The sequence below is a fragment of the Glycine max genome, chromosome 1, assembly GCF_000004515.6.
Source record: "Glycine max cultivar Williams 82 chromosome 1, Glycine_max_v4.0, whole genome shotgun sequence".
Taxonomy (NCBI): domain Eukaryota; kingdom Viridiplantae; phylum Streptophyta; class Magnoliopsida; order Fabales; family Fabaceae; genus Glycine; species Glycine max.
In genome coordinates this window covers 53,544,285-53,565,351 of record NC_016088.4, presented here as the reverse complement: position 1 = coordinate 53,565,351, position 21,067 = coordinate 53,544,285, and the positions used below count along the sequence as shown (strand labels likewise).

Below are 21,067 nucleotides of genomic sequence, written 5' to 3'. Positions count from 1 at the left end.
AGGAATCAATTTGCAATTTAGAAAAAAAAAATAATGTGTTGGTTATGTATAATTTAAGAAGCATATAGATGATCTTAAATTTTGTAATTTGAGAAAATAAAAGAGTAAATTGCACTTATACCTCCTATGTTTTTTTTTCAAATTGTATTTGATATCCATTCTTTTTTTCATCCTATAAAAAAAAAATTAATTATTTAATTCGTATTACAATAAGACCTCCTCCCTTATAAACACCGTTAAATAATTTAGCAGAAAGTAGGCACAAGTTAATAACATGACGTTTAATTAAAATTTATGTCTAAAATACCATCATCTTCTTCCTCACACTGCACTCATCATGTGTGTGGGTGCGAGTGTAACAAAGATGTAAGAACAATTTCATCTACTCACATATTTCAAATGACGTTAATTAACGACATTAACAGAATGAAGATAAAAGTAATGTAAAAAAAAAGGAAAGAATGTTGAGTGCAATTTTAGAAAAACATACGAGATACAAATATAATTTACTCAAAGAAAAAATAGTATCCCTCAAAGTGCCTATTTAAGTTAAAAGAAGGTTCTTGTTTGTTTGAGTTTCAAATTGAGTATTTTTTTATTGTTCACTTGTTGTGGTTATGAATGATTAATTATTATTAGATATTTTAATTATGTGATAACACGATGGACTAATTATTAAACAAAGTTAATCATCATTACATGTTTTAATAACCTCACATATGAGACAAAATTAATCATTTTAAGTTACTAAAATCGATGTTGAAGTCTTATAGATTAAAAAAACATGATTAAAAGTGGAACTAGATGTCTCACTAAAAATGGCGAGTCATATGTTTTTAAAAAAATTAAAAATTTTTATAAAAAATTTATACTAATATCATGATTAAGAAATATATAGTAAATTACACTAATCATCTTAGAATTTTGTAAAATTATATAAACACTTATTTTTTTAACTGTTAAAAGAATTCCCTTGCATAAATATTTTTGAGGATGATGATTGTAATTTATAGAGAGTGTTAGTGTAATATGTTTTAGACAATTGATAATTATTGTGCATACTCATGTTAGCACTTAATTTTTGCAATAATTATCTCACTTTCTTCATAATAACTGTCATGTTTGTCCCATTTAGCTAGAATTTACTTCTTTTAGGAGTTAAACTGCATGTAGTTAAATTTAGGAAATTTTATTAGGTTTTTATGTGTTTTTGCATAGTCCTAATGCACCTTAAAGAAAAGCTAAAGGGTTGAAGTTGAAGAATGTTCATATACTAAGTTGGAATGGTCGCTTGGCGAGGAAGCTTGTTCCAAAGGGGACATGTGACAAGTTGAAAGCTAAGCCGGAATATATGTTCACTTAGTGAGATTGCATTTAAAGATGCCATGTCTTATTTGTCAAAGGAAAAAAATTGAATTAAAGTGTAATTCACTTAGAGTGTGTTTGGATGAGAAAATTTAAAATTCTGAAAAATTTTAAATTCTAAGAATTTTAAATACTTCAATTGAAATTCTTTTATTTTCAAAATTTTGTGTTTGGATAAAAAAAAATTGTGAGGGTAAAAGAAAATGAAGCCAAAGAAAAGAGAAAATCTGGTTGGTGTGCTTCTAAAGAGAAGAACACCAATGCGACATAGGAAGTCGCAGGAGAATCAATATACAACGGTGTAGCCCACCACACCCGACCACAACATTCAGTCAACGGCGCAAGGCATGACCCAGGCCCTCCGCATCGGCATACACCTCTGCCACATGATGGATAGTGACAGTTGCTTCCCTGACTAGCAGGTGTAGTTCTATGTGTCCCCCTACGCCCACATTCGATCAATGCTTCACGAGCTCAGACAGTATTTCTTGAAGAAGAGGATCATCGGTGTGAGGGAAGAGTCGCGAGCTCGAGAACGGGATTTCGAGAACTTTTCAGGTGGAAGAGAGGATAAAGGTTATAAAGGAAATACACGAACATTTTAGAAGATTCTTCTATCAAGAAGAGAATTTCAATTTCTCACCTTTTAGAAGGAAATTAAAATTTCACATTTTTAGTTGTTTAAAAATCTATTTTAAAATTCCAAAAATTTAAATTCTTCATAAAAAAATATCCAAACTATGAATTTTAGATTACAAAAATTTAAATTCTCTGATAAATTACTTTCCTCAGTCAAAATTCTCTATCCAAACGCACTCTTAGTGAATTGTTGTTCACTAAGCCAATTTTCTTTTGTGCAGAAAAGACAAAACATAAAAATTATCCACCTATTTAAAACATTTTTTCACTATGGTCATTGCGTAATCAAACAAGGGTTGTGTGTTTTGCGACTGAAGCTCTCACTTACTACAAATCTTCATTCCTACACTATTTTTCTTCCATTCTCGTGCTTTCCTTTATAATTTTGGTGGCTTCTCATGACAGTGGAGTTATTTAATGATTATCTAATGCTAATTTTATTTCTCTATTTTTTATGCTTGTTATTGGCTTAATCACCCATTATACTATTTATGCGTTTTTATTGTCATTGAAAAATGAGATTTGAGAATTGTCTAATGAGTGTCTCATCCATGAATAGGGTGATGTTTGTTAGCCTTGTAATGATCCATGTTCTTTAAACAAGTCATTTAACTTCACTTGCTAAGGAATTAGAAATAGAATTAAGTGATTTAGCCCTTTTTGTAACATTCTGAATGAATCACACCGAAATGAGAGGGATCCAAAAGTTGTGTAGGTATGGATTGTACAGTCGATGATGATTTAATGAAATTAATTGATATTATCTATACAAACAAGATACTTCTACTTTTCAATAGCTTGTCACTTAAGAATTCCAAAATTAAGCATGTTTAGCTTGGAGCAATTATGGGATTGGTGACCATCTAGGAAGATTCCTAGAAAGCGTGTGAGTGAGGATAAAATAAGCTAAAAAGTCACGTGTTGATTTGTGGGGATACTCATTGATCTTGAAAGCAAGTGGAGAATATTGTAAAGGTCTCTAAAAAGACTATCTATGGAGGGTTCTAACCGATGAAAGGTTTTGACCAATGAGAAAATTGAGTGAACTATCGTATAATGTGAGTCATTGAGAAGTCAACAATCACGGATGTTACAAATGATATCAGAGTCGACTTCTCTTCCAGTACGATGTGATTTGAGGATGAACCAGGCAGAAACTGACGGGCATGTAACACCCCAAACAAATCACACTAAAATGAAAGAGATCCAAAGATAGTGCAGATGTGAGAGTGTATAGTTGAAGATGACTTAAATGAATTATTTGATACTACCTAAACCAACAAGATGTATATACTTTTGGTAACTCATCACTTAAGAATTCCACAGTTAAACGTGCTTGATTTGGAGCAATTATAGGATGGGGTGACCTTCTGGAAAGTTTTCCACAAAGTGTGTGAGTGAGGATAAAATATGTTGAAAGTCTCTTGTTGATTTATGGGGGCTGTCATTGATCCTAAAAGCAACCGAAAAAGGTTGTCGAGGTCTCAAAAAAGACTATCTATAGAGGGTTTTGACCAACAAAGAAGTTGAGTGAAGTGTCGTAGAGTGTAAGCCGCCGAAAAGTCGACAATCATGAAAGTTACATTTTTTCACTTACAGAATCAAGGTTAGAGGACTTAAGTGGATTGACATAACACCAAGGTTTTCATTAAGTGGAGAAACATCATTTATGTTATTGAGTTGCAGTTGTTTGTCTAGTATCACCAAAACCATTTATTGTTTGTTGTTACCAACAAGTCATTGGTTCGACTGATACTAGATTCGATTTTGTGAATGAAAAACATGATTAAAAGAAAAGAATCTTATTAAAAGTACTCAGCCAGGTTATTCGACACAAATTAACTTCAACAAAGTTAATGGACATTTCGTATCAATAACTAGATAACAAAGAAAAACTTTTGTTGATGTTATTGTTTGTAAATGTTGCATACCAACTCTTTTATCTTTTGCTCGCTTCAATTTTATCTTGACTTTAACTTTTTACTTTAGAACTCAAATTTTAATTTATGAACTTTTACCTTAAAAATAACATCACGATTTGCACTAATAGTTTAGTATAAATAAGTCTATGTGAAGATGAACTTGTACTTAAATTGTGAAATATTATACTGATTGGTGTGCTTGATGACAATGTAACAATATTTAAGACGTTTATGTAATGATAGAAAAACAAAATTGTATAACTTCATCATCATAAAAATAATTTATTAAGAAAATATTATTTTAATATTATGTTATGTAATGGTATGATATGTTATATATATATATATATATATATATAAATTATCAAGTTCTCACCACGTGTCAATGGTCAGGTAATTTATTCTTTTTTGTTTTTCTAAATGTATTTTATTTTTGTTTTTAAAAAATTTAAACATTTTATTCTATCATTTTGTCTTTTTCACTTGTTTTTACTAATATATATATATATATATATATATATATATATATATATATATATATATATATATATATATATATATATATATATAAACAGTCTCACCGTTATCACGTGTCAAACAGCGGAATAATTTGCACTTTTTTTGTTTTTTTTTATTGTATTTTGTTTTTGTTTTTAAAAGATTTAAATCGTGCATTACATGGATTCATTCTTAAATCCTTTGACCCGGTTCAATAAGATGCGAACCGGAGCGAGATCTTGAGAAGGACAAGAGAGCCGAAAAGAGGAGCGTTGTGTTGTTAGGCTTGTTTGTATTGTGTTAGTACCATTTTCTAATCTCATCATCTAACCCTTCCATCGTAGTTTCCACATTTCTCCTACCGAAAAGTCAAAACTACCCACTCACCCAGGTAGGCACAGGCAGCGATGGACGTAGGAGCCGGCGACGATCATTCCCCGGAAGCCGTCATATCGCGGTGGAAATTCGCGGTGTCGCAGCAGTACCAGCACATGCTGGACAAAACGACGCCGCACGTTCTCCGGCGGTGGATCGGGTGCCTGGTGGTTGCCGCCGTGTACGTGCTCCGCGTGTACTTGGTCCAAGGCTTCTACATCGTCTCCTACGCCCTCGGCATTTACATCCTCAACCTCCTCATCGGCTTCCTCTCCCCTCAGGTCGATCCCGAGATTAGCGACGGCCCCACCCTCCCCACCCGAGGATCCGACGAGTTCCGCCCTTTCGTTCGACGCCTCCCCGAGTTCAAGTTCTGGTACGAATTTCCCTTTCCCTAATTCCCCCTTCTACTTCTAGGGTTTCGTAATCCACCACGTAGTTTTATTATATTATATTTTACTGTTTTCTATTGTGAGTCCGAATTTGATTTCGAATTGCGTAAGAATTTTTAGGAAAATTAATATAGAAGGAAAAATGAATTCTACTTCTTGCATAAATTGCATGTATCACAATCGAGTTAGCCTGGGCTTATGGAAAGGTTACATGAGGAGAAGTTTGATTTACTTTATCCAAATTGATGCTCATAATTCTTTTGTTATTTAATAAGTTGTGTTCTGTAAAAAAAAAAAGACATTATAGGGTTATGATAGACTATTGTATTGTGCTTGATCTGTTGGTTCCTGCACTGAGAAGAGTCTAGATTTTCGTTAGTAACAAAATATGGATATTGAAAATGCCACACTCAGCAGATCCTACTGGCTTCCGTGTTATACCTGTGACTTTTATGGACTTTGAAAACCAATATTGTATTAGATTTTATATTATATTGCTGTTTTCAATTCTAAGTCTATGATTTGGCTTCAGAGGAGATCAATCTTCATTTATGAGCTTTGATGACGTGCTTTGTTGGAATTCCCATTTGTGGAGTTAGTAATGTTTTGTTATTTATTTACGCAGTTCTGTTCTGTCAAAAAAAAAAGAACTTATAGGGTTATGATATCCATGTGGAATGGACTGATTGACTACTTGATCTGTCTGCTCCTATCCTGAGAAGAATCTGGATTTTCGTTCAAGCAAATTATGGATTATGCATATTCAAAATGCCAACCCCTCCACAGGTCATAATAGCATCTATGTTATATCTGTGACTATTACGAGCTCCAAAAAAGATATTGACAAGTAGAATCTATTCCCATAAGTTTCTCAGTTAGGCTCTTTCTCAGTGCCTCACCCTTCTTGTATTGTATTTCCACTATATTAAGTAGGAGTCATTTTAGACAAGAATATTCTGTTTGGTTTTATTGCTTTAAGTTGTGGAAGTATATTTCTTGTTCACTTAGAAAGCACATTTGATGTTCAGATGGTTGTTTTTACTAAAAGCTGCTTAATTTTTCTTTGTGGGCAGGTACTCGATCACAAAGGCTTTTTGCATTGCATTTGTGATGACTTTCTTTAGTGCATTTGATGTTCCAGTATTCTGGCCAATACTCCTTTTCTACTGGGTGGTTCTATTCACACTTACAATGAGGAGACAAATATCACACATGATCAAATACAAATATGTACCATTCTCATTTGGGAAACTGGTAGGTTTAATATATTTTTTTCCATTCACAATGTTGTGACAAATGTTGGTTATTAATTCATTAATGGTGTTTTTATCAGGATTACATCCTTGTTGCTAATAGTAAGCTTAAATTTTCTGTTTTACTTTTAGCGCTATGATGGAAAGAGAGCAGCAGAAGGCACAAGCCCGACCATGGACTGAAATTTTCAGCTTAATTGAACTTTATTTGCCACATTTTTTAAGTCACAACCCCGCATGTGGCTTGATATCATTGGCTGAAGAAGATTCTTTGAGGTCTAGTATGGGCGTATACATCTGGATGTTCAATTCCCAATTGAGCAACTGTTTGGACATCATCATTGTTTCTATGCCCTGGTAGTGGTAGAAGCTTTAGCTTTGGGGAGATGTTGAGGGCTCTCTCTTTACATCCCCCTTCTAGTAAAATCATTTTTCTTTATTTTCTTTTTTCTAAATAGGTGGGCAAATGCCAAACTCTTATTGTTAAATTCATAGTTAAATAACGAGAATTTTAAGAAGCCTGTGCAGAAGGAATCCCCTTCATTATTTGCAATGGGGGTATTAACGATCTGTCTTTTCCATTGTATTTTTTTTTTCTTCATTTTAATCATGTGATTCTCATGAACTTAATTTTTTTTTATATAGATTTGCCCATATAATACTATTACCTCCTTGAGGTTTTCTTGGTATTGTTGTGACGAGTTCATTTGGAATGTCTGGACCTTTATTTATTTATTTTCTGAATGAGATTTCTCCACACTTTTGGGATTTATGACTGACATTCCATCGAGATATTAAAGCCTCTCTTCTTCACAAGGGTTTTCACGGGTCAAAACTCTATCGCAGAATGTCTTCAAGCTCAAGTAATATTTTTTAGACTAAGTATCTGTCTATTGTTCATTTAAACTGAACCGATTTACGTGTAAGGCCAACTTTGTTTGGCGGGAATAAACTTTTTTTTTACTTGGTTCATGATGTATTTGCGCAATGACTATTTTGATTAAGTGATCACTTGGTCTGGTTGGTCATGGCCTCATGGGACTTTTTTCCTTTGCAATAGGGTTTCTTGCTATTCCATTTGTTCAGGAAATTTTTCCGTTGATCTTGATGTGCATCTCTCATTAGAAACAACGGAAAATTTTATTATGTACATTTTCCCATAATCTAATGCAAGGTGAATTGTTATTTATAGTGCGACCACCGTCTAGTTTTTTGAGGTGTGATTGTTATTTGGTAATTCATTGGACTTTGACTGTATCCCATACCCCAGTGCAAGGTGAATAACACACTTTTAAATGCATTTTTATTCCAAGTGAATTGGACTATACTTCAAAATGAACCTTTTACAATGTCTGAAATAACAAAAAGCATTTCTTTCCTGCGATATATTTTGTAGGTCAAATACTAACATTTTGATAGTGTTATAACCTGCCTTGACATTAGAACTGGACAACCTATATTCCCTAAAAAAAAGATTTTGTTAAAATGAATGCTTCACTCACGAGAATGCTAATTTTTTGGTATCCAAGACATTGGATGTTTGAGTGGCTGTCATTTGGCTTTAGTATTGCCTTGGCTTACTTTTGGTCTTCAATTCTTTACCGTAGTTACTACAGAAACGAAATTCCTATTTAATGTACTTTTTTTTTTATATATAAATTGTTTTATAAGACAAATGTATAACGAAAGGTTAAATAAAAACGAAGGTTCATCATTCACATTCACTTCTATTTTAACAGAATCTTTTAAATTTGTACATATTACAGTTCAAAACTAATTTACTCCCGTCCTAAGATTAAGAGGATTTTGTTTTCTTCTTTACAATTTAAATCTCTTTCAGAATATGAAAGGAAAGATTGTTAATGCAATCAAGCCAAATTTGTTATGCAATCATTTGCATTACAAAAGGAAGTTGAACTACAGCAATAGCATCTAGCCAATACCAATACCTTCTGTGCCTAAATAAATGAATTAATCAAATTCCAGCCTTGCAAGCTCTTTTCTAGGCTTGATTATTGAAACCAACGCAAACACATCAATATCTCAAGACTTGAAAAGGGTCAATACTAGAAAATATGTTGATAAGTAGGAAATGCAAGACCCTGCAGGTAAGTTACCTGGCTGGTCTGTAATATCCATATATACCGTAATAGGTCTGTGCAAGAGTAAGTAGTAACAAGACAACAGCAGCAACCAAAGAGATAATGGCCCAAGGATTACTGAAGTAATTGTGTCTCAAGCTTGCACACCAAGTATTCCATCTATGGTTGTAGTACCGATTCACATCCTCAGACAATGGGGAAAGGTAACTGTTATTGATGTCAAACACAACCTCTTGGCATAAGCGGTTGAAAAGGTCTGCAACTTCAGCATCACTACCAAGCCAATGCTCAATTATGCCACGATAATGAAGGTACCCCACATCCTCTGGGGAGTTAATCAAGTTGTCCATGAAGATAACATAGGATGTAATGTCATTGCTGCAATCAAGATGACACTGCTCAAAGGCAATCAGGTTGAGGAACAAAGACTTGGTACCGTCGTGGATCAAGAGCCGTGGTATTCGCAGTTTGCCATCCTTAAATTTGATGTCCCAGAAGCGATCGGTCTTTCTCTTCTTGAACTTGATTCCAGCCTCTTTAAGCTCTGTGACGCAATGTATCAGTTGCTGCCTCCGTTTGTCGGCAACTCTTTGAGCATTTGACCGGCGTTTGATCCATATTCTAGGTACTGGTTGAGGTCCTGAGCGCAAAAGACTTCTCCTGAACACATCCAAGCAGTGAAGACCTTCTTGATCAGACAAAGGGTCAAAGGTGTTAGTGCCTCCAAGAGATGATTCCAATTTGTTCCTGTCACTTTTTGTCAACGGTTCGTCTGTTGGCATTAAAGGGTCGAAGAACCTGAGTGATAGACTTGCAACTAGTCCTTTCAGGTCTGGTTTTCCCAATTGAGTTCCCAGAAGTCTGTCTAGAACAAACAAGGGAAGCTGGTTTTCTAACATGATCATATCTCTCTGAATAGAGTGCATTGATCCACGCATTGCGAAAACAGGATCATTCCTGGAATATCCAAGTTGCTTGAACCCCTCGGTGGCTCCTCTGAATAGCTCCAGCACAAAACAACCATCAAGGACAAGCATTTCCGCAAACTCATTGCTGCTTAGACTGATTGGTCCTTCATAACAGGAGCGAGCTCTTTCTTCAATCTCCTTCATGGAATTGAGATAGAGCCTAATGTCATGCTTGGTACGCTTGAGGACATGGTTAAGGGAACGCCATTTATGGCGATCCATTTGGCGAAGGCGTTTTTTGCCATGATGGTAAGGACCTATGGACACAATCTGGGGTGCAAAAGATTTGTCATCGCCACTACCATCTCTAAGGTAGTGAGGGATTTTGTAGATTGATAGCTTGGACCATGAACTTGCCACATCCTCTTGACCCGCTTCATCTAGTTTTTCCTTGATGGTTACCACCCATTCAGATGTTGGTGAGTTTTTTAAGGAAAATTAATACAAGTATAGTTATAAATATTTTATAAATGCTTCTGTAGGTTCCTGCTGCTGCTGGGGAAACTCAGTTGATCGGTTACCCGAATTAGGAGAAGACGGTATCCCAGATTCTAAGGTTTCTTTGAGTTTAAGGGTGATGAGGTACCAGCTCAAAAGCTCTTTGTTGAATACAGCTACCATTTTCTTCAAGGGAATGTTGTTCTGTTTCTTGTCAATTGCCTGAATGGTGCTGCCCAATTCATAAACAAATGCAACTGTATAGTTTGTGATTAAAGGTGTCGAGTCTATTGTGAATTATGGCCTGAAATGACATTCACATTTCTTAATAGGATGTTATAATTGACTCTAACAAATTGTGCAGCTCATATGGGACCCTTTTGTCTAATATCATCACTTTCCTGATAACTTCCAACTTCCAACCGCGCTAGTGTTATATTCTAATCTTTATTCTTATTCTTTATATATAATCTGTAGCACGCCAAATTATTTTGGAAAAGACCCTTACCTTAAAATATGCGTATAGCATCAGACAATGGATAAAAGTGGCTTGAACATGTTCAGAATTATGATAAACTGTGGTATTTGATGCACTTAAAACTTTAGATATGATATGGTCGCTTTTACCTTTTCAACTTTACTGCTTGTTTACACGAAGCCTTAATTACTATTTGTTGGTAGATTAACTTTCTAAATCATATTGTCAGCCCATAACATTATTCAAAGAGAAAATTTATTTATACAATAATTTCATACAACTTCTTTTATAAATAAAGAGAAATAAAAAATATAAAGTATAATGAGGAACACGATACAAAGAGATGTAAAAAAGAGTGTTATATAAATTATTATTGTGTAATCTTATTGTATAATGAAACAGAGCTTCCGGGATTGAATCGCGATACGCCAACCACGTGAATAATAGCAATTCTGCACAATGCACATCTGTAATATTAATGCAAGGATTGTCTCCTCATTGCCCCTGCTTGTTTTATATTATTTTTTTAAAGAAAATTGTTTTTATTTGGAAATTAAAAAAATTAATAATTTTTCAATTATGTCTATATGAAAATGTTAAAAAATAATTTAAATATAGATTAAGATATTAAGTATATCGATAATGAAGAAGAACAAATGAAGCAATAATGGATCACTAAATATACTGATAAAAAAAACTGATCACTTAAAACATGTTTGAACTAGCATTTGAAAGGCATGACTTGGTTTAGGATGAGTCAAAGTCAAACATAATCTTTTGCATTCATCAAGATGTTTGGATGTGTATTGCTAACATGATTTTAAATTTTAAACTCAAGTCTCACTGTAACATTTAAAAGTAACTTTTGCATCAGGCTTGACTTAAAGTCATAATTTATTCCAAATATACTCCGATTTGAAGTTAATAATGTCTCAATGAATGATAAGACAAAACACATTTTAGTAATTATACATCCAAAATCAATTTTAATTACAAACTTCTTAACAATATTGTTGATAAAATCAATTTTTTAATATCTACTGTCCAAACAAAAATTATGCTAGTACATACTCATATTCACTTAAAATAAATTATATAAAATTATGTTTTCAAAATTAATTTTATAAACACATATCCAAACATACACTAAATATCTGTTTGAAAACCCGTTAGAAAACTAAAAATCACGTCAATTATGTTACAAAATGTGAAAAATCACTTCTTGGCAAAGTTGTATGAAAGAAGTAAGGTGGGGGTGAGGCTGATGGCCAGGCACAAAAGTGGAGGAAACGTGAAAGAAATCAAAATTTGCGATGCGTCACCCTGTTGATCAAGAATTGGAGCACGTCCCAATCTTAAAATCTTAACTATTCATTTAAATGACATTACAACTGAAACAATGAATATACAATTCTAAATCTTTATACAAAATCTTCTTACTAATATACCTATTCATTAAATAAATTAAAAAGCTTAGAATGTTTTTATTCCATCTTTTTTCTTAATGCATGCACATTGATAATTAAATTTTTATCACTAAGGTAAAAGTGATTTAAATGTAAAGTGAAATATTGCATTTTACTAAATGAACTTTAGTTAAATAGATACATTGGAAAAAAAAAATTATTTCAACTTCTAAGAGAGCTTATTTATTATAGTTGGTGTCAATCTTCACTATAAATAGAGAAGAGAATTAGTGAAGAAATCCAACATATGAAGAAAAAGTGTGTGAGAAGAAAGATTGTGAAACAAAGTCACTTTGTTGAGAGAAAAATATCTTTGTGTAAAAGTGCTATCATTTCTTGTAATACTCGAATTTTGTAGAGTGATACACTATTTTGGGATAGGTTACAATCTTGTAACCATTTATGTGATAGTGAAATATTTTGGGATAGTTCCGTGGTTGTAGACAAAAGGTGTTGAATTATGTTAAATTCTTGTATTTGTTATTATTTTTAATATGATGTAATCTTTGTTGTGTTTTCATGATCTTTTTGTGATGTGATTAATTTTATTTATGAGAGTGTTGTAATCTATTAAAATTTTTTGCAAAGCAAATAAAATTACTCGAAAGCACTACATGCTTCCTGATTGTCTATAAGTAAGTGAGAGAGGAGACAGATCTTAAATTGCTATCCAATATAGCTTAAAATATAATGTTACCTCAAAAAAGCAAGCAAACTTTGATTGCTTCAACCGCATGCTCACCTTTACAGCAAAAAACTAGTACTTTAAATATGAGCATAATTATCAATGCCAGGATGAGCAAATCACCTCAGCTCTAAAACTTAAAATGTGTGTTCTTCTTTTAATCTGGTCAGGTTCTTTTATTTTCATTTCAAAGCACTTTCTGCTTTAATTTTTAGACATGTGACTTTTTTCTAAGAAAATTAAAAGATCTTGGTCAATAGCTAACAATCTCCAGCGTGAACTATTGATGAAATTAAATGAAAATACCTTAAGGTCAGGGAGGAAAGCAGAAGCGTAGGCTCATCAAATTGGAAGTTAGAACATCTATTCTTTCTAACGTTGACAATATCATGTTTAAAAAAAAAGGAAAATAATTTAGACTTTTGCATAATATATTGCCAATTAATTAAATCACATGAAACATGATAACTAACCCCACTTCCCTTTAATTAAGGTTTATGAATGATAAGAGTGTATTTGCTGTGGTCATTACCATAATTAAGAAAGCACTCGCCAGCTTCTTGTAGTGCTAACTGTAGCCCTTGTTGAAATACTATGAAGGGAAAATAAAAAAGGTTAATGTCTACTCACAACAAACAATCTCCCTTCTATATTTCCTCTATCCTTTTTTTCTTTTCTTTTTTCTATTTTTATATAGCACTATCCTTTTTATCTTTGACTATCCTTTTGATGTAGCATGTATGAAATCATAGAACTCAACGAACAAGAGAGGAATACCATAAAAGTAACTCATAATGGAATTGATTGATTTGAAAAGGATACAATGATATTGTGCAAGTGCTCTATTTATTTCTGATGAGCTAATACTACTCTTACCAAGTTCTTAGCGGGTCACCGATATGATAACCAGCTTAGGCTCTTACTAAATTCATCTGGTTGATTTCTTTGTTAGTTTATTTTTTTGAGAAAAAAAATGTTTGTTAAGTAAATTGATAGACCTAGAGAGCGAGTCCTGGTGCAGCGGTAAAGTTGTGTCTTGGTGACTTGTTGGTCATGGGTTCGAATCCAGAAACAGTCTCTTTGTGTAAGGGTTTTCTTTTTTCTTTCAAACTTGTGTAAATAAAATTTCACTCAGTATATTCTGAGTCCATCGTATTAATTAGAAGAGCTGAAAAGTTAAAACTGAACTAATTTATTTAAAATTAAATAATTCGAATAAAAAATTGGACCTAGCAAGATATCCAAACCTTGTCTAGTCAATAGTACAACACAAGCACTTGATCAAGGGTCAATACAACACAAGCAACAAATAGTTGATTCTGTGCTCGAAATGAAGATATTAGTTCTTCACTTATTTCATCTTGCTCTTCAGAGACATAATTTCTAAGAATTTTATCTCCATGGATGTACTTTATCATAAGCTTCAATCCACGAACCTTTATCTTGGAAACTAGCATGCGCTAACCTTGTTGGAACAAAAAAATACAAGCCTTTTTCTTTTCTTATTTTTGGTTGTTTTGCGTCATTTCACGTGACCTTATGCATCCAAGTTCCAACTATAACATTCCAACAGAAGGTCAATCTCTACCCGTCAAAGTTTAATGATTTGTAAAATAATTAAAGAAATATGTGAATATAAACACGCATAATTTCATTAAAGAAATGTTATCTGTACAAATTTAATTTTAATAAATGATTTGGAATATAAATTGTTTATCATAAATCTCAAATATATTTTATATATTTAAAAACATCTTTATTACAAATTTTAATTATAATATAATTTATATATTTAAAACTAATTATTTATTATAATATAATTATATATGTAAAATTATTTATTTATTATAAATTTTAATTAAATAAAATAAACCTTTATCATATGCATTGCAAGTAAAATATACTAAAATACTGGTTATAATAGTCAATGGGCCCTTCACTCTTGTGCCTTTCTGGAGTTGGGCCGAAATAATAGTACCAAACAGAATTACAGAAGGATAACGACCTAAAATAAACAATCTCTACCTTTATTTTAATATTTATTTAACTTTTATCAAAACACCTGACCCACAAACGTACGAGTTTAATTGTAGTAAACTGTAGTATATTGTCAGCGTACAGTTTTTCAATAAATCAAACATAATTTATGATATTCTAAATTTTAAGATAATTAACATAAAAATCAAAAAATTTATCAATGTCAAATTTATAATTGATTGATAGTCTAAAAATATCTTTATACTATCAATACATACTAACTAAATTTCATATAATATTTTTTATATCAACAAGTCATTAAATTAATTAATATTGAACTTAATTTTCTTATTAAGGTCTCAAGTTTAAATATTGTGAATATAATAAACTAAATTAAAAAAAATTAAATATCTTTATTTTAAAATAAAATGACCAAAATTACATTTGAGTCTAAACCTTAAACTACATCATATCAAATTAATAATTATGAAAATGACATGTTTAAATATAAATTATTTATTTTTAAAATTATCACTTCATTATTAACAATAAAAGTTTATCTTAACATCCTCTTTACTTTCTTAAAATATGCAATCTCATATTTGTATATTTTGCATATGTTAATTTTTTTTGTATTTTAAAATTTCATTAAAATTTTAAAAATAGTGTACAACTTACAAGAAGCTTACTAGTTTAAGTAATTTTATATTACAAAATAAAATCTTCATTTTTAAGAGTAGAATAGTTATGTTGCCATACTTTACAAAATAAAATCTTTTTGAAAAAATAGCTTTTAGTCAATTACATATATCAGTCTTTTTCTTAAAATTTTCCTCTTTTCCCTTTAAGGGCTGGGTGAATGTCATTGTTAGATCAAGAACTTGGGGACATTGTTATTCTGTAAGTAAGGAAAAGTGTCTGTGCAAGAATACATGACAATTGTATAATCCTATCGAGAAGAATATGTATTAACATGGAATAAAATTGAATACAGGCTTCCTGAAACGCAGCAAGTGCTGCATTGCAAAACCAAGTTGATATTACCTTTCAAACTTTCATTCGAACGAACGAACTCCAATAAAAAGAAGACAAGAAAAATCAATTAAAAAAAATGGGTGAAATCAGACTCGGATGCACATTGCTGGCCAGGCTCCCATAAAAGTTATGCCACCGACGTATGTAGCAGTAATGCGTCAGCTTTCTTTCCCGTTTGAGCAATCCAAATTCTTGTTGCTGAAGGCCCGCAGCAGTCAAGTATCCACAGGGCAGCAAATTCCTCAGAAATACTAAAATCATCTCAGTTTTGTTCGGAATGTGTTGAGACTTGCACACCTATCACTTTGGTGTCATGCTTTCTCTTGCTTCTACTGCGCCGGGATCTGGGTGATTTGGTCCTTGTAGAGGGCTTGTTTGTCTGCTCTTGTGTGCCAGTTAAAATTTTTTCATTGAATGGGAGCTCAGGAGGAGCATCTGGCCATGGTGTGCGTTTTGATGGGATAGTGATGTCCAAAGGAGGATCAATTATCCATCTGCATAAAATAATAGAATCATATAGTCAGGGATATGGTCATATGGATATAAATGTCCTAATAATAGTTTTCAGGATACATGAATTCATGAACTCTCTATTGATGCCACATCACAAATTACAAGCACAAAAATCTGCCTGATATGAGCCAATATTAACTCCATGACTTCCGGAGAAAATTTTTGGTCGAACTGGTTTGGCAATACATTTTCTGTTTTTGTTTCTTGATAATTACATAATGCCGTGTTATTTTTACCATGTTTTCTGTAACAGTGAAAACAACAATGATACATTTTTGTAATTATTTTTTAAAACAGTAAATAAAAACAGAAAGCTATCCCAAACTACAAATTTCAGAAGCCAGAAAATTTGCAGTTAGCAAAAGTTGATAAAGAAAAGAAGCCAAGGAAAACAGGTGGCAACCTTAAACAACACACCTAATTGCTTGCCTGGGATGTCCTGAAATGTTATGAGATTGAGCTAATGGTGAAAGTAAGGTCCCAATGTCCCTTTTCCAGCTCTTAAATTTAACCTTTGGAAACTTCTTAAAATGTAACAAGATATTTTATTGATAAGGATGCAAAGATCTCGATCAAAACATTCACAACAAATCCTTGGGATGTCATTGACAAGTGATCAAGCTATTAGACATTAACCAACAATTTCAATCTAACACACCCGCACGTACAGTTTGGTGTTATTTGGCCTTTATTCTAGCAAGACCATCTAATGACAGAAACTGGCATGACATATGTAACTTCTGACATTTAAATGGAAATGAAAACCACCACTTCAGGGAGATAAAGGCACCTGTTGTAGAGGAGCTATTGAACAGGCCAACTAAGCATTAATTTATGATCAAGTTATTATCATTGATCTCGTTTGTAACACAAGGACTTCAATGAATCCTGAGCTAGGGTGCCAGTGATGTCCCTAGCACCATTATATCCAATTAGACATATTAACCAAACAAACAATTAGAGATTTTGGCTTCCTTGCACTCCAACCTCCTCAAGATCATTTTGGTTCTATCTATAAAATTCTGCACCAAGTTGGCAGCAGTTTACTTTCTAAGCTACATTCTGCTTAGCTAAGTTTGATCTAGATAATCTTAGTTGGCGATTCATTTGAACTAAATTAAGCCGGAAAACTACAAATCATCCTAGAAAATAAGTCCACATCACACGATGCACAAATATCAATGCAAGATGCAGCTATTCCTAATAGGATAGTTCTGTGGACTACAACAATATAGGTTCACATTAACCACAGAACTGGTAATTGGTGAGTGTTCTTTGGGTTTGCAGTTGTATCAAACACATTTAAATCTTGCTAATATTCAAATTTTTTAAATATCCCAAATATCAGGCAACAAATTATAACAAAAGTCAGACATCACTTGGAAAAATGAAATTTAAGGCCGTCACAAATGAAAATTTTGAAAATTAAGGAGAGGACTGACCGAGAAGGAAATTTACTGTCCGTGCGAGCTTCAACCCGCAGCCACCAAAGCAAAACTTGCCGTCCACAATTCCCAAGCGGCTCTACCACAGAGGTGCTCTTGAGCAAGGACAATGGACTCTCTATCTCTTCATCAACCCCATCCAATTCATCAAGATCCTTAACCCACTCTGGCTTACCATCCGCATCCTTCCAAACCAACCAGGAATTCAACACAAATCCAGACCACTCAAGCTTTCTGGGCAGCACAGGCGCCCTGTCGTCAATATAAACCGCACTCCTCCCTGTATACCGCAACGAATTGAAAGTATGCCACCCAACCAACTTATCCGTAGCATTGCAAGCAGGACCTTGGACAGGCATAGAAGCACCCTCCTCCTCACTTTGAACCATATACGAAGATTCATCCGAATGAAGCAATATTCCAACCGAAACAGCCCCAATCCATTTCACATTTTGCGCCTCATCAAACAACTCCATACTATGCATATTACTATCATCAGCAAACACCACAACTCCATCCAGCTTCTCTTTTCTCACAATTCTGTTCAAAATTAACGAAACGTAAGCAAGTCATCATGAAGCATTTTCACTGTATTCTGTGATTATGTCTTGCGCACTAACAGAAACAGTACTCCATAAATCTTCTACACTAAGCATAATAATAATCGAGTAAAAAGGAGGTAGTAAAAAAGTTAACCTCAAAGCATGAAGTCGCATCCGAGACTCGAGTTTATGTCTAGCTTCCCACGAATTCGGCAATCGTTGAGAAAAGCCAACGTGGATTGTTCTGAGGCCTGACTTGGCAATAATCGAAGCGGTTTCGTTTGTGACTCCACCGGCCTCCACCACGATCCAAACCAGATCGTACGGCACCAGCATCAGCGTGTGCATCACACCGGTCAAGTGCAGCGTCTGGAACGTGCGCACGTGCGTCGGCGTCACAGCGATCACCGTCCTAGGGTTTTTCACTCCGAACAGAGCCCTCTGCTCTCTCTGGACTCTCTCGATTATGCGGTGCGCCTTCATCACCTCCACGGGATCCGGATGCGGCCACGGCCGGATTCGGATCCCGTGCCGCCCGACCACCACGCGGCTCGCCGTGCTCGCCACCGACGTCGCCGTCCGGTTCACCGCCGGAGGCACCTCACGCGGAGCCGCGATTTCCGAACCGCGCCGGAAAGGCGCGGTGTAGAGGCTGGTGGAGAAGAGGAAGAAGAAGACGAGGCGCGAGAAGCGGAAGCCGAGAACCAAGCTGATGAGGCAGCAGACGCCGTGGATTACCAGCCAGAAAATCGCCGCCGGCGACTTCACAGAGCCGTCGCCGGACGAATCCAACTGCGCCGATCCTCTGAAGCTGTTCGCCCGGCGCGTGAGATAAGTCTGCTGCAACGCGGAGAGCTTCATTTTCTGTTTCAAAAAATGTGCGTAAGGTTTGTGAGTTGAAGTGTGCTAATGCCTGATACTACTATTATATGTTTGAATTTTGATTTGAGAATTGTATGTAGTTCGTAGCATGATAGATAGAGTTTTGAATTTGAAGAGAAAGATTGGAGCTGGTGGTAGTAGCTTTAGGTTGCTGGTGCTGTGATTTAATCATCCAACATTTCTTTGGGTTTACGGATAATTCAAAAACACAGAAATATACAATACACTCTTTCTTTGGTAATTCCGCATTTACGGCTAATAAATAATAATATTAATTGCGTCAAGAGACATATACGCTATGAAGGTCATGAATAGCGGAATACTAAGGTCAACGTTATAAGTGAGTCTTTGTAATTTGATTTCCTTCCATCCTATAAATGATCGGATTTTCGTTTTCTAGATAAAAAATAATACTAACATGTGACGATATCGAAGTTACTTAGTTGCTTTTTATTTCCTTTTTTTCTTCGAACCAAAACATTTGGAACTTTTTGTCTTGTCTTTTCTTTTCTTTGATCTCATTTGTTTTCTTGCTTAATTTGTGTCCAACACTTTCCTACGCTTTTACTTAATTTCCATTTCTTACAATTACAATTTACAACTGTTGTGGAAATTTCCGTATTTTTTTTGCTTTTTTCCTAATTCACGATATACATGTAAATTGTAATCGTTTTCTATAATTAGGAGTGATATGATTATACTAAAGTGCTAATTGAATTGGGAAGAAAAGCAGTAAACTGTCAAAATCTCCTAAAGCTATTGCGGTTAGATATTTAAATTGAAACGATTATGTCGTGTCTCTCTATGTTTTCCATGTTGGTATGCTTTGTCCGTTCTGAAACCTCCAATAATTATTCGATACGCCTAACTTTTCCTTCTAATGCTATTACAAATAATTGACACTATTTGACCTTGTTCAAACTTCCTTCTCTATCTCTATCTCTGGCTGTAAAATCATCAACTACTCATAAGACCTTTACAAACTTCTTTATACTGGCCTTTTACTACGGCAATTTTTGTGTCAATTCTTGATGAGAGCGACAGTGATACATATCCATTCGCCTAGATGACAGGTTTTACTCATGCATCACCTACAAAAAAGTTTTGTGGTGTACTAAATTATTTGCTGCAAATAACAAGAGTTTTTCTCTTTGCCATGCCTATGATATTAGGTAGAGAGTGCAAAAGCGAAATGGGTTGGTGAGTTGCTTCAGTCACAAAATGCATCCAAACCAATATATGACCAAAGGGTTCCTTGAGAATGTGGCTAGCTATGCATATACTACAATAAAATATGGTCGTCTTCGCTTCCAAATTCCTCCAACTTATCATTACCAGCACCATTGAAATGTTTGCACAAGGAACAAATATTTTTACTGCAGAAAACATCTGGGTTTTTTTTTTTTCTCTAGGTAAATTGGTAGTTACATAAACATGCAATGATGACGTTTAATTTGCTTTCAAAATTCGAAGATGAAAGAAGAAATGCGGTTGGTAAGTTGTGATATGTCAAAATCATTGGTTGCCAGCGCCACATGCTTGCAAACAAAGAAATTCTTCATACTCGTGATATAAATAAAACCCGGAACTCTAATGACTGAGACGTGCTTTGTGATGTTTTCTTATTAGGTATAGAGACTGTTGCCTCGCTTGATTGCTACATTCCACCATTAATGCATGTATTAGGCTCTGTTCTGGCTACCCAAGAGCTGATTTATGCCGTAATATGTTCCTTTAATTGTGGTGTCTTTGAATCAGAAAAAAAAAATAGAAAGGAAAGAAAAAGAAATAAAAATGCTTTTTTTTATTTAATTTAATTGACAAAAAAATAAGAAAAAAAATGAGACAAAAAATTACCCTAAAAAATAAGTTTTAGTTTTAGTACGTTTTTCTTCTTTCTAATTTTTTTTCTTTAGTTTTAAATTTATTTATTTTTCATCACTTTAATTTGTTTCCCTCTAACCAAGTAGAGGAAAGAAAAGATTGATCAAAATTTAAGTGCCAGAAACGGATAAATGTTTATAGTGTTTTTTAAATTAAAATTATAATTTCACTTTAATAATCCACACAATATAAAATGATATTAAAAATG

At 33.8% G+C, this 21,067-nt stretch overlaps 3 protein-coding genes across 3 annotated transcripts; 1 reads left to right on the top strand and 2 right to left on the bottom strand.

Annotated features, from left to right (window-relative positions):
• Positions 1-4,611: 4,611 nt before the first annotated feature.
• Positions 4,612-7,098, top strand: LOC100805147 (protein RER1A). Its single transcript, XM_041016587.1, has 3 exons — positions 4,612-5,175; positions 6,265-6,445; positions 6,577-7,098. Exons 1-3 carry the CDS (start codon positions 4,832-4,834, stop codon positions 6,625-6,627), a joined length of 576 nt encoding a protein of 191 aa, XP_040872521.1. The 5' UTR covers positions 4,612-4,831; the 3' UTR covers positions 6,628-7,098.
• Positions 7,099-8,160: 1,062 nt separating this feature from the next.
• LOC100801075 (UPF0481 protein At3g47200-like) lies at positions 8,161-10,292 on the bottom strand. The gene is given in 1 exon segment (XM_014776184.3): positions 8,161-10,292. A coding segment is annotated over 1 exon segment (1,578 nt). The 5' UTR covers positions 10,136-10,292; the 3' UTR covers positions 8,161-8,557.
• Positions 10,293-15,510: 5,218 nt separating this feature from the next.
• On the bottom strand, positions 15,511-19,208 carry LOC100804618 (beta-1,4-xylosyltransferase IRX14). Its single transcript, XM_003517269.5, has 3 exons — positions 18,248-19,208; positions 17,549-18,091; positions 15,511-16,087 (listed from the first exon to the last, which is right to left on the bottom strand). The coding sequence occupies exons 1-3, from the start codon at positions 18,952-18,954 to the stop codon at positions 15,856-15,858; spliced, it is 1,482 nt and encodes a 493-aa protein (XP_003517317.1). The 5' UTR covers positions 18,955-19,208; the 3' UTR covers positions 15,511-15,855.
• Between the last annotated feature and the right edge of the window lie 1,859 nt (positions 19,209-21,067).

Coding starts and splice junctions, on each gene's coding strand:
- LOC100805147 (XM_041016587.1), top strand. CDS start 4,832: ATGGACGTAGGAGCCGGCGACGATCATTCCCCGGAAGCCGTCATATCG. Junction 5,176..6,264: donor CTCCCCGAGTTCAAGTTCTG/GTACGAATTTCC, acceptor CTTTGTGGGCAG/GTACTCGATCACAAAGGCTT. Junction 6,446..6,576: donor CATTCTCATTTGGGAAACTG/GTAGGTTTAATA, acceptor TTTTACTTTTAG/CGCTATGATGGAAAGAGAGC.
- LOC100804618 (XM_003517269.5), bottom strand. CDS start 18,954: ATGAAGCTCTCCGCGTTGCAGCAGACTTATCTCACGCGCCGGGCGAAC. Junction 18,092..18,247: donor ATGCGACTTCATGCTTTGAG/GTTAACTTTTTT, acceptor AATTTTGAACAG/AATTGTGAGAAAAGAGAAGC. Junction 16,088..17,548: donor GACAGTAAATTTCCTTCTCG/GTCAGTCCTCTC, acceptor TATTTTATGCAG/ATGGATAATTGATCCTCCTT.